Source organism: Lithobates pipiens, unplaced genomic scaffold, assembly GCF_037356315.1.
Source record: "Lithobates pipiens isolate NorthernLeopardFrog02 unplaced genomic scaffold, aLitPip1_a1.2 Scaffold_18, whole genome shotgun sequence".
Lineage (NCBI taxonomy): Eukaryota > Metazoa > Chordata > Amphibia > Anura > Ranidae > Lithobates > Lithobates pipiens.
The window spans coordinates 309,310,012-309,324,435 of NW_027507758.1; the positions used below are offsets into that span (position 1 = coordinate 309,310,012).

Here is a 14,424-nt window from a genome sequence, read left to right on the forward strand (position 1 = left end):
AAAGAGGAAGTAAACCCTTTCAAACCACTTTGACCTACAGGTAAGCCTAGATTAAGGCTTACCTGTAGGTCCAAGCAATATCTCCTAAACCTATATGGTTTAGGAGATATTTGCCCGAAAATGGGCACCGCTGTCTACGGCGCATGCGCCGTAGACAGCGGCGCGCAGGCGCACTAAATGCGGCAAGTCCAAGAATGGATTTGCCTAATTTGTCGACTCCTGTGCGCATGGGCGGGAGTGACGTCATCGCGGCTTCGCCGAATGGCAGCAGCGGAGCTGCGAGACGCAACTCCCGTGCGCATGCGCGGGAGTGACGTCATCGCGGCTTCGCCGCTGTGATTCGTCGGAGCTGCGAGACGCCACCAGCAAGATGGATGCGGCGGACTACAGGGGACAGCGGCGACTTCGCTGGCTCCTGTGTCAGGTAAGTGACACATAATGAGCTACTATGCGATGCATAGTAGTCCATTATGCTTTACCTTTGCAGGGAAAAAAAGATGGGTTTACTTCCTCTTTAACTCATTACACATACACAGAAGGTACTTTAGGATTTTGGCATTCCACCCTTTTGATGGATACACCTTTTTATTAGGTCAATTTATATCCAGTTAGCTGTTAGGTCCTGGAATTACACTGCTGGAAAATATTGACGATTAGACAAAATCTGAAGGTTTGTAGCTATCTGAGCATTACATACATCTTTTATTGTATTTTTGAATTCTTGAGTGCTTTATTTTCTTTTGCATTGAATTTGTTGAGCGTCATGCAATGAAAGGAAATTATGTAGGGGGACTCCTCTATTTTACAGTAGGACATTAACAGTAATAATTTCCCGTTGTGTGGAATTATGTATACATGATAGCTAATTTTTCTAATGTGTTTATACATCTTATCTTTACAGCTAATACAACTGATCATTAGCCACTTATCACTCCCAGACCTGTGTCGCCTGGCGCAGACATGCAAACTTCTTTATCAGCACTGCTGTGATCCTCTTCAATACACTCAGCTAAGTTTACAGCCTTATTGGGCCAGTTTGAATGATGCTTCTTTGGAGTACTTATTGCCACGATGCACACTAGTGCAGTGGCTCAATCTGTCTTGGACTGGAAACAGAGGATTTATTTCTACCTCAGGTTTTAGCAGGTAATTTTTCTTTTTCTTTTTTTTTTCTTTTAATCTGGTCTAGTGGTTTGTTTTTCTTGGATAGCTATAGAGCTGCATGATTAATCATTAAGAATCGTCATCGCAATTTTTTTTTTTCCCCCTTGCAATCTTGACAAAGATTGAATTCTCTCCGCTCTGCTGAAGCCGACAGCCATCAAAAGAAAGGGGGAAAAAAAAAACGGCAGTCTGCCAAGAATCACAATTTTTTTTTAGCAGTGGAACTTAATATAAACATTGTAGCGATTTGTCCTTTAGATCAAAGGAATACACTTTGGTGTGAAAATGAGGGAAGTTTAACCACCTAAACACTAAACCTTTTTTTGACATTTGTTGATTTCAAGTTAAAATCTTTTTTTTTTTTTTTTTGCTAGAAAATTACTTGGCCCAAATTTTTTTGTATAATGTGAAAGATTTTACGCCGCGAGAATCGTGATCTTTTTATTCTAAGCAAAAAAAATCATGATTCTCATTTTGGCCAGAATTGTGCACGTCGAGGCAAAATTTTATTATAGTGTTAATTATATTTTATTTTCCAGAACTGATTGTATCCTTTGCAATACGTGGTTAGTTTAAAGGTGTGTGTGTGTGTGTGTGTGTGTGTGTTAAATCACCATGTAGGCTTGAGAGAGATTACAAAGTGTGCACAAAAGACACTTCATCAAAACGTCCACTATATCAGAGAATGCTTGTGCCGTAATGGTGTGTCACTAGTCCAACGTACAACCTAAAACATCACAATGCATTTATTGGGTTTAGATGTGCAATCTGTTGTCTTTACAGGTGCAAAGGCCAATGGCCACACAGGATATTTCTTATGAAAGTAACTGAATAAATAAGTTGATTGTTTTGGCTGATGGGTCCCAGTTCCAAGACTTGGGGTGGCACAAAACTCAGACACATGATCTGTACAGGGGTGCTTTGGCTCATCAACCTTCAACACTTCTTTCTTGCACTAATATCTGCTTAGGAGGCTTTAACATCAAGATATTACAAGATTGCTGTGGATGCCTCGATGGTCTGTCAGTTGTTATAAAGGCCAAAGGCTACTCAAGTAGTACTAAAAAGGAGGCTTTTTTTTTCTTGCCAATGAATAATATTTATTGTGGATAACAATGATTCTACCCTTTCTTGTTAAAATACAGTTGTATATACCAAAATGCTGTGCCTGTTATAACTGTTAAGGTAGGTAGCCCAAGATAGTGCTCAATGTGGACTTTTATTTTTGTGAACACAGAATATTTTTTTTGTCATTGCAACAAGGATACTTCCATTTCTTTGTGTTTTTTTTTTTTTTTTTTTTTTTTTTAAATGCAGTTTTATTGTTTTTAACCTTTTAAGATAAAAATTCTCTGAAAGTGACAGTTACTATGGAACCTTTTTGTTCAGCATATTCCAGATCTATCATCTGATATTATCCAAAATCTCTAATTACTGTAGATAATGGGGTTCATTTATTAAAGACAAATAGGCTGTTCACTTTGCATGGGAATTTTGACTTTGCAATTCTTGGTGAATGTGGTAAAAATTCCCTTGCAACACTGATTTACTAAAAGGCAAAATCAATCCTCATGTGCCAAGATGATGTTCTGCACATAGCTATCGCACACATTTCAAAAACCGAAAGCTGAGCTGGTGCACTTAAGTTTTGATTGGACCATGATAATGATTTCTTAGTAATTTAAAAGGTGTTTTCAATAGGGGACAGGGTCCAGCATCCAAACAACAACTCTTAAGTTCAGTAGCAACCATCAATTTATTATTATTTTTTTTTACTATTCTAGCTGTTTTTCCTATGCAAGTTTAAATCTGGTTTGTCTGGCCTGGCTGGGCTTCTCAGGCATGTTAAATAAACAGTACAGTAAATCCCCTACATGCGAACCTTCGAGTTGCAAACTTTCAAAGATGTGAACATGCATTTGCACAGTTTTTTTTTCCACCCCACGGGCTAAATGGGGGGGGGGGGGGGAGAGAAACACACAGATCACTGTACCAACACAAGCAATGTTGGTGCAGAGATTTCCCCAGTTGTGCTATTGTTTTGACAGGGGGACTTCCCCACCAGAACATAATGATCCGTGCTTGCAGGCTTTGTAAGCACTGATCTTGGACTTACGAACGAGCTCCGGGAAAGGGGACTAGTTCGTAAGTAGGGACTAATGCCGCGTACGCATAACCAGACTTTTCGACGGACTAGGCCCGACGGACTTTCTGAACGAACGGACTTAGCCACACACACGACAGGACTAAGTCCGTTCGAAAGTCCATTAGCTGTAAACGGGACTAAACAAGGACATTCAATAGCCAATAGCTGCCTTTGCGTCGTATCTGGTCCGTTGGACTAGCACACAGACGGACGGTTTTTTCCTGATTTTTAGTCCATCGGATAGATTTGATTTCTAGGTCCGTCTGACTTTTGGGGAAAAAAAGTCCTCTGGAGCCCACACACAATCGAATTGTCAGACGGATTCCGGTCTGCCGGAAATTCCGATCGCGTGTACACGGCATTACTGTACATAAAGCCATCATGTCACAATTCTCTGTGTTTCTAAATGCATTTTAGGCTACAAGTACAGAGGGTCAAGAATGTCCTGTTCCTATCTTCTGTGTCTTTGGTAAACGTTCATTCTTGGCAGCATTGCAGTGGCATTTAGTGCTGTATATTTCATGTGTTAGAGCGATTCCTAGCCTTTGTCAGCAATTAATCAACTTTTTTGAATGTGGTAATGAGAGGAACATGCACATCACTTTAGTTATTATTGTTGAATCATATAATGGAATTTTAGATCTCTGCTTGGCTTTAAATCTGTTAGATTGTGCAGAAACACAGGTACCAAGTAACTGCTGGCAGGCTGTTGGGAACCACATCAAAGGTAACCAAAACCTCTGCTTCAATGGATAACTAAACCCAAGAACAAAATGTAATAAACTAGAGCTTAAAGTCTGTAGATGTAGTGACTGCGTTTATTTTTCTTTTTTCAGGCTAGAAACAAGTACAGAAAATGCCTGTTTATCTTGCCAGAAATGCAGTGGCCTTGTCACATCCTGTGAGCAAAACAAAAAGCACAAACATCCTTATCTTTCTTTTGTAATAGTCTCATCCGTTTCCATGTAATGGGGGTGTACAAAGACAGTGAGTGACAGGGCTTCTTCATTAGATACAGTGGAGGAGTGAGTGTAGCCACGAGGGGACCAGAAATGTGTTATTCACAAGATTAGCAGATGAAAATAAAGAGAGAAAAACCAGGAAATAAACAAATGCACCCACAAGGTTTAACCGCTTCCCAACCAGATGCCGCAGTTATACTGTGGCAGGTTGGCTCCCCTGCGTGAGCCATCGTTGCTGTACGTCGGCTCTTTAAGACACTGTAGCAGGCGTGCGTGCAGCACCGAAGGCACCCGTGGCATGTCCCTGGGGTCCATGTGCGTGCTCGGCAGGCGTGATGACCGCTGGGCACCAGCAATTCATTGTGACAGATCGAGTTCTGTCAGGGGAGGGGAGACAGATTGTGTGTTTCTACTAAGTAGGAACAACAATCTCTCTTCTCTAGTCAGCCACATTCTCCCCACAGTTAGAACACACATAGGGAACACAGTTAACCCCTTGATCGCCCCCTAGCGTTAACCCCTTCCCTGACGGTGACATTTACACAGTAATAGTGGCTATTTATAGCACTGATCGCTGTATTAATGTCAGTGGCCCCCAAAAGTGTCTGATTTGTCCACCGCAATGTCTCAGTCCCATTATAACTTTTGTGCAAACCAATCAATATACACTTATTGTGATTTTATTTTTTTTTCCAAAAACATGTATAAGAATATATATCAGCCTAAACTGATGAAGAAATTTGTGGTTTTTTTTCCATTTTTTTTTGGGGGGGGGGGGGGGGATATTTATTATAGCAAAAAGTACAAAATATTGTGTTTTTTTATTTTCCAAAATTGACGCTCTTTTTTTGTTTTATAGCGCAAAAAATATCAAATACCACCAAAATAAAGCTCTATTTGTGGGGAAAAAAGGACATACATTTTGTTTGGGTACAACGTTGCAATTGTCAGTTAAAGCGACGCAGTGCCGTATCGCAAAAAATGGCCCGGTCATTAAGGGGGAAAATCTTCCGGGGCTGAAGTGGTTAAGAACTGCTAAGATTTAATGTATTACATTTTTATTTTTGGATATACTTTAACGTGTATGTAAACCTAAAATGTCTAAAAAGCGCATATATATATATTATAATATAATAATTTTATTTTATTTCAAACTTTGTGATCATGGTCATTGTAAATAGCTATTAAATATCTGGTGATCCTGCCAGTATCTTCTTAGCCGCACTTTCCATGTAAAGGTTCAGTCCTCGTGCACACTGAACATTTTTACAGCTGCTGTGTTATCTTATCTTATCTTTAGTTTTCAGGTCCATGCACACATAGGCTGTTTGTGAAAGAAGAAAAAAGGCGCATGACCTTACACACGAACCAAAATAAAAAAAAGTTTATTCTAAACAAATTAGTATATACAAAGAAAAATACTACATGTTCATGAATAAATAAATTTACAATATTCTTCTATGATAAAATTGTAAACATTTATGCCCATATAAGGGTAAAACTGGATGAATGGCTAATGCGTTTCCTCTTCATAAGAGCCTTGGAAAACGAAAAATGGTCTGTATACTGTGGTAGGTCTATATAGAGAGAAACGACTGGATGGGTCTTCTATAGGCGGAATTCTCCTTTATTCTAGTAGATACATAGTAAGGTTGAATAAAGACACCAGTCCATCCAGTTCAACCTGAGTGAGTGTGGGTTTGTGTCTACAATTGTCCCTATCCCTGTACATTGTGTCTCATTAAGATGCTCATCTATCATTATTTTTTATTTGAGGTACCCATATAGCGCTGTCAATTTACGCAGTGCTCATCACATACATCGCACACTTACATCAGTCCCTACCCTCAAGGAGCCTACAATCCAAGGTCCCCAACTCCCATTCATATAATAGGGACAATTTTTTGGGATAAAATCCAATTAACCTACCAGCATGTCTACAAGTATTTCTTTCCATATTGCAGAGCTCTATATAAGACAGATACCAAATAGATATAGGTAGAATTGCAGGTGCTACTCAGAATGTTATGAGTGGATGCTATATGAAAAAGTTATATTACAGAATGGAAAAAAAAATTATATATAATATATATCATGCGTTATTGCAGACATGAGTAAGTTGACAGAAAAATGCAAATATAAAAATATATATAATAATAAAAATCACATTACATAAACGCACACTTTTTTATATATACGCACATGTATATGCATATGCAGAATGAACATAACTTTTATGAACCTACAGACTCATGCAATGAGAGAAGATGAATGGTTTAAATTAGTAGTACAGGTGGAAGTGATGGTGTAGAGAACAGAACAAGGTTGGCAGGCTGCAGGATGCCATATTGGCAAAAAAATTGTGACAGAGTTTATTGGTTTACTAAGAGAAGTGTGCCGATTTCAAATGAGCATGTTGTCAAGGAGATTGGTAATATGGAAGAGGTAAATGCCCGGTAGGACTTACCTCAGCACCATAAAGTATATACAAATATTGTCTTTTATTGATAATTACTGTTGTTCATCAGGACCTACAAAAATGGCAATGACATAAATGAATGTAACCTGTTGAAAGTATCCAGGTATAGTGGCCAGATGTAATGATACATTGCAGTTTCAATAATGTTAGTGGACATAAATGGGAATGGAATTAACCATTAATATTACCAACCTGCACGCTGGCTGATTACGATGCTATAGCTTGTGGCCCGTGCCTAAGTCGATCCTTGGTTGACCCTGGGATCCTCCTGTCAGGATGCTGTGTTGTGCTGTGTAAAGTCATGTATTGGATTGCAACTGCTGGTGTTTGAAGGGGCAGAGGTGGGCAGCTCCATAGAGCGGCTGCGTGATGTGTACATCGGAACCAGGAAGTGATTTCGCTGGTTGTTGGAACACACGTCGTCATGCGTGTGGGCGGGCCTTGCATTCCATACACCGCACCAGCATCCAATAGCTAACCCGATCTCCGGAACCCAGTTTAGGAGTGGGCCTGTATACATGGAGACGTGTAGGAGATTAAGCTATTGGTAGCTATAATAAAGAGTGCATTAAAAGGAAAACAGGGGTGGGGGGTGGAAAGAGGGTGGTATTAGTCAAACTACAGTAGGTGTAATCACAATATATTAGAGCTGCCACGACAAGTCGACGTAATCGATTACGTTGACTACAAAAATACGTTGACGTGCGTGCAGGGCGTTGATGCGTCACAGTGCTTAGTATCTACCTCCGTGCTGCCGTCCCCCTCTCTTCTCCCCCTCCGTGCCACCGTCCCTAGATCCGAATGGGTCACCCCGCTCGGATCGGCACATGCCGCGATCCGCGGAGCGCTCCGTGGTCTCTGCCTTAGGAGAGGCCGCGGCTTCGGCCTAGCTCCGACGCGGCGGCCATCTTTCTACACCCAGGCGTTTACAATGTGATCGCTCTGATGGAGCGATCACTTGTAAACAAACCGGCGTCATGACATGGCGCCGGTTTCTCTCTCCCCTCTCTGTACTGATCTGTGCAGTGGAGGGGAGAGGTCGGATGGAAGCAGCTATCCCTCCATACCCAGCCAATACTCTGCCAGCCAATACAATACTCTGCAATACAATACTCTGCCAGCCAATACAATACAATACGCTGAAATACAATACTCTGCAATACAATACTCTCAATGTTATCCAAAGGATTAATTAGCTAATCAAAAAATAAAAAACACTAGATTCATTAAAAAATAATCGGATAGTCGTTGACTAATCGAAAAAATAATCGATAGATTAGTCGACAGACAAATTAATCGTTAGTTGCAGGTCTACAATATATGTTATAAATTGGTTTTGTTGTATACGATGGTATGTACTGGACATATGGTACTTCTGGTATTCGCATTAATAATAGTATATACAGAACCACCACTAGTGCTAATGATAATGATCGTTGCTACCACTGACACTAGATATGAAAGAGACACATGGGATATGCCAGGCCAACCGGGCAAGTGGTTATGGAGGAGCAAAGGAATAAATACTATAGATATGTGGAGCAGACAGAGCTAGGCTTATGACAAACTGGGTGGTGGGGGTTATGGGAAGAGAATATATGCATGGTATCCATTTAGATTACCCCATGGATCTCGAGATCTTCATTCGTTCCATCAGGAACCAAGGAACCGAGGGTGAAGTTCCTTGGTATCTATCTCCTACATAGTCTCTGAAATTTTCTTCCCCCATCGGAGTATTTCTTGATGGTTTCTATGCCAAACACTTTCAAGCCTTGGATTGTTCACATCACCATTGATAATGTTGCATTTATGTTCACTGAATCTTACTCTTAGCCCTTGTACACACGGTCGGAGATTCCGACGGAATGTGTCCTATCGGACCGTTTTGTCGGATATTCCGACTGTGTGTGGTCTGCATCGGACTGTTTCCATCGAAATATCCGACGGACCAAGTTTTCCAACTTGCCGGTAAAATTTTCCGACAAAATGCTCCTATCGGACATACTCCGATCATGTGTAGCCTACTGTGACAGACAAAGTGCCACGCATGCTCAGATCAAATTTCTAGACCAAAGCTATTGGCTACTAGCCTGAACGTAGTCCCGTTGTAACGAAATAACGTCATCACGTTATGTACAATCTGATTTTCCGACAATTTAGTCTGACCGTGTGTATGCAACATCACTTCCGGACCTCTTCCGGAATTAATCCGTCTGAATTACTCCAACGGATTTGGTTGTCGGAATCTCCGACCGTGTGTACAAGGGCTTAGTGGGAGTATTGTGCATCCAACATAGAGGAGACCAAAGGGGCAAATGATACCATAGACCAAGTATGAGGTGCCACAGTTAATGAATTGACCAATTCTATGACTGGGGCCATCGGTCTCCACCACCTCTTTTTTTGTGGTGTGACATGTACGCACAGGCCCCACAGTTTTTGACCCCACATTTATAGTTCAATTTTTGATCAAATATTGATGTCCAAGGACCGGTGGGGACCTTAGTTTTGCATAGGCTGTTATCGGAATTTTTCGGCAGTGGCCTTTTCTGACTGGAACCCCGCCCCCCCACCAGAACTGGTGGGTTTGAAGAGAAGTTTTTTATTTATTTTTTTTTTTTTTATTATTGAAAAATATTTATACAGTTTTTACAACACTAAAACAAACCTCCCCACCAAACAAAAAATTGTGTTAAAAAATTCAGATAGATTATGCGACTTACAGGTACAGAGGAGTTTTACAGCTGTAAAAAAGCTCTAACTGATAAAAGTTTTTAAAGAAGCTGAAAAACGCTATTCTGTGTTTTTTGAGACAAGCTTTTTGTGGGAGTTTAGTTTTGCTAAAAAAAACGCTAATGCAAAAATGCTGCAAAACTCATTCTAGAGCTTTCTACAGCTAACCCTGCTGGTGTTTTTTTTATCACGCCCTATGCGCATAAGGCCTCAGAGTTGCAATACCCCTGGTAGCATGGTCATTCCCACACTGGGAACAAGAGGATGCTGTGCCAGTGCAATCTTTTTGTATGGCCTGTGGCATCATAGGCTAATATGCCCCCTGTTCTGCCCTGCCCTGCTTGAACGTACCTGCTGACGTATCACTGTTAACCATTTACAATACAGCCATTAGCCTCTTCTGGCTAAACTAGGTTTGCAGTGGGCAAAGGATCATCAGCCAACGACTATTGTATATCACCAGCAATGGCTGGGTACTACGGTTTTGACCATGCCTCCTACACTTAGCAGCACTGAGCCTGTAGCTATTGCAGTCACATGATGTGGTCATTTGTGTACATATTTGTATTGTTTGAATGTGGCTATGAGCTGTAATTGTGGATATCAATGTTTACAGAAGACTTTTTTTTTTTTTTACTTTAATTGACATTTCTTCTGTTCATTTCCAAAGACCACATTATACTTTTTCACATACAAGCAAGTGTTTAATTGGTCACCTAAGAACGGATTAACCATTTCAGGACATGTTGTTTTGCTTTAATTAATCCCCTTGGGCTGCTTTTTAGAAAACATAATGGCCTGGTTGCTGATTTCTGAATAGTTTTGTGCTGATACCAAAATTGCTTGAGTAACTGTTTTGGGATGCAGTGTCTCTCCAAGCTTATAACCTTGGCAAGGCTCCTGGACTCAGCCAGAGGCAATGACATAATAATTAAAAATCACATCAGTCTTTTAACAAAATGTGAAATGGTGATTATAATTTAATAGACGTACTAGAAGATTTTGTAAAAAGTTTAACCACCTTGCTATTTTAAAACCATCATATCCTCTAGCAAAGTAGTTTTACATACTTTATATTTTGAACGTTAGTATTGCAGTATGCAGACACAGTACAGTGCTCCAGGCATGTAAATATCCAGAGGCTAGACTGAAGGATATTTAACTTATTGATGATTTTATTTATTGATGAGATAGATATCTAATTTGGCATAAATAGATTTCCAGCCGTATCAGCTCACCCAGCAACTTAAAATAAAAACTCTCCTCCAGCTTAGCTGAAGCCTAGCTGATGTCAGCGTGTTGTATATAGGTAGTATGGTTTTAGATAAAAATTTTAAGCATTAGGAGGAAAACCGTAAATCTCCGATTAAGTACCGAATAAACAAGTGAAAATGTCGAACTACAATAACTAGGGTATATAAATATATATTTTTTTGTATGTTTTACATATAATTATTTATCTGGTGAGTTGCAATTTAATTTTTATTTCCAATGCTTTTATACCTGTAAACCAGCTATTATTTGGATTTTAAGGAGATACTGCTTAATATCCCTTCATTCACAAAATATAAAACTGATAATCTGTCAGGCCTGGGCTCAGCCCTTCCTTCTCAGAGCAGGCCGCTCAGCTGTCGGTTAATTGCCAGCTCCAATCTTTTCCACAGTGACTAACCTAATAATGATATCCTGTTTGTCAGTCCTGCTGATTACTTAAGTTCAGTTCAATTCCTCTCTGCCTTCGCCTTGGTCAATACATCCAGAGACTCTCTCCTGTGTACCTGTTGAAGACTTGCTTTGCTGACGTCTCTTCTGGTTCCTGATCCTGCTTGCTGTCCCACTACACTGATTCTCCGGTTTCCTGATTTCCTGGCCTGTCCTGAAGTATGCTGATCTCTGGCTCCCTAACGCCCTGCTTGTCTGACTATCCGTTCGGGTTACCGAACTCTGGCTATGATTCGACTACGTTGCTCTGCTTAACTTTTACTATTATTATTAAACAAGTGTGATTTTTAACTGCGCTCTGTCTCGGTCTGATTCATGGTTTCTGGCAGTAGGCGAAAGCCATGAATTCAGGAGATGCAGTCAATCCACCTGTTGGTAATATTTTTTCCAGGTTGAATGGGCAGGATCACCATATGACTCAGTTTGCCTTAGCATTACAGACGCTCCTGAATCGCATAGCTCACCTGGAATCTCCCACTGTGGCTGCTCTGGCACAGCCTGTGTTGCAGGCCGTCCCTGCTGCTGCTCCAGTCTCTGCAGGCACCCACCTCAAGTATTACCTCTATAGGAGGTATGTCTGGTTCCGCTCCGCTTCCCCAGCGATTTGGGGCAATCCAGTTCACTGCAGAGGATTTCTCAATTGGGTTGAGATATACTTTGAGATGCTGCCCCAAGTGTTTCCCACAGACAGAAGCAAAGAAGGTTTTGTGCTATCTTTACTTTCTGAGAGAGCCTTGGCCTGGGCAAACCTTCTATGGTAGATGCAAACACCTGTTGTCCTGAGTTACCCAGAGTTTGCGGCTTCCTTTAAAAGGGCATTTGACATTCCCGCACACTCCACTTCTGCTGCCAAGTGCCTCATGTCCATCAGAGTACAAGAACTGTTGTCGATTAAGCCATTCATTTCCATACTCTGGCAGCAGAGGTTTCATGGAACAATGAGGCCCTCGTGGCTGCTTTTTCTCATAGTCTCTTGGAAACCACCAAAGATGAGATGGCAGCCCGAGATATACCCACTGAGCTGGAGAGCTTGTTTACCATCCTCATTTACTCCAGACTCAGAGAGAGACTCTCTTTTAAGGAGCACTTGTGGAAGCCTCTTGTACATTTTGTCTACCTCCCTCACCTCCCATTCCTCCTGGTACTGAGTCGGTCAATGAAGATGAACCCATGCACTTGGGCTTCAAACGTCTCTCTGTGGATGAGAGAACCTTTAGGAGGAGGGAGAGATTGTGCCTTTGGCCAGGCAGGTCACTTTTTGAAGTCTTGTCCTACCTGTTCAGGGAGCGCTCAAACCTTGAGGTCCTGTAGTGGACAGACCTTAGGCGGCATTGTTTCGTACCCAGTTATCCAGAAGGATAAGCCTCTGGTCCCAGTTATATTTTCTTGGTCTGAGTCGTCCATCGAGATACAGGCTCTAATCGACTCTGGGGCTGCAGGCCTGTTCATTGATGCTACATCAGGTACTAAGCTGACACTTTGGCGCAACAATTTTCCTCCTCTTCCAAGATGGAATCGGTTCCTGTTCCTGTAATTCCTCCTGATCGTATTCTGGCTACGGTTCGCACCGGTCTCACTTCTCCTTTGTGTGCCAAAATTCTTGCACTCAAGTCCATGCTCCTCCTGAGAAACCTTGCGACCGCTGCTTTGTCCCTGAGAGTCTCTATACTGCCATGCTCCAGACTTGCCATTCTCTCAAGTCTGCTGGCCACCCTGGGAAGAATCAACTTTTTTGGGCCATTTCCCAACAATTCTGGTGGCCTAGTCTACATGCTAATGTAGCCACCTTCATAGCTGCTTATTCTGTGTGTGCTCAGAGTAAGACACCACGACACCTTCCAGTGGGCCTCCTATGACCCATACCCAATGGAGAGAGGCCTTGGACCCACCTGTTAATGGATTTCATTATGAAGTTACCCAACTCCTAGGGCAACACAGTTATCCTGATGGTGGTTTATCGGTTCTCGAAGATGTCTCATTGTATTTCACTTAAGAAGTTGCCTACATCTAAGGAACTGGCTTCCATTTTTACTCTGGAGATCTTTCGCTTAGATGGGCTACCCAAGGTGATTGTCTCGGACAGGGGTAGTCAGTTTGTGTCCTTGTTCTGTCAAGCCTTTTGTGCACAGTTGGGAATTCAGCTTTCTTTCTCCTTTGTGTGTCACCCACAGTCTAATGGGGCTGCAGAACGAGCCAACCAGTCCTTGGAGCAGTTTCTACAGTGCTTTATTTCTGACCATCATAACAACTTGGGTGAAATTTGCTCACAATAAGGCCTTGAATTCTGCTTCCCGATTGTCCCTGTTTATGGCAAACTATGGTTTCCAACCTTCCATGTTGCCTGACTCATTTGTTCCGCAGAGCATCCCTGCATTAGAGGAGCATCTCCATGGTCTTCGTTCCACTTGGGTACAAGCCCATGTTGCACAAGGCTTTGCAACATGCCAATGATAGGTACAGACTCCGTGCTGACCACAGACACCTGCCTGCACCTTCCTACCAGGTTGGGGACGGGGTCTGGCTGTCATCTCGCCACCTCTGACTCTGTGTTCCCTCACTGAAGTGGGCACCTTGATTTATTGGGCCTTTCCGTATTTTCTGCAGGATTAACCCAATGGCTTACGCTTTAGACCTTCCTTCTAATATGCTTAACTCAAATATATTCCATGTCTCCTTAATAAAACCACTTTACCACCTCCTGTGCCACGTCCTCACTCAGTACAGGTTGAGAACCATGAGGAGTATGAAGTACAGTCCATTGTTGACTCCCATAGGTTCCGTGGGCGCATACAGTACATGGTACATTAGAAAGGGTATGGCCCGGAGGAACGCTGTAGGGGCTCATCCTTGGACATACATGCCCCTGTCCTCCTCCATGCTTTCCATAGACGTTTTCCCCTCAAACCTGGTGGCCCTCTGAGGGGGAGTGATCGTTGTGGAGGGGTACTGTCATGGCTGGGCTCAGCCCTTCCTTCTCAGAGCCAGCTGCTCAGCTGTCGGTTAATTGGCAGCTCCAATCTTTTGCACGGTGACTCACCTGATGATGATATACTGTTCGTCAGTCCTGCTGGTTACTTAAGCTGTTCAGTTCAGTTCCTCTCTGCCTTCGCCCTGGTCAACACATCCAGAGATTCTCTCCTGTGTACCTGTTGAAGACTTGCTTGGCTGACGTCCCTTCTGGTTCCTGATCCTGCTTGTTGTTCCACTAAGCTGGTTCT

At 42.1% G+C, this 14,424-nt stretch overlaps 1 protein-coding gene across 1 annotated transcript in view; it reads left to right on the forward strand.

The window, feature by feature from the left end:
• The window catches only part of FBXL4 (F-box and leucine rich repeat protein 4), an 83,003-nt gene that overhangs the window by 30,232 nt on the left and 38,347 nt on the right, over positions 1 to 14,424 (forward strand). The window contains exon 4 of the mRNA XM_077487206.1: positions 902 to 1,146. Within this exon, the coding sequence (XP_077343332.1) occupies positions 902 to 1,146 (245 nt within the window). The remainder of the gene's footprint in view (positions 1 to 901; positions 1,147 to 14,424) is intronic.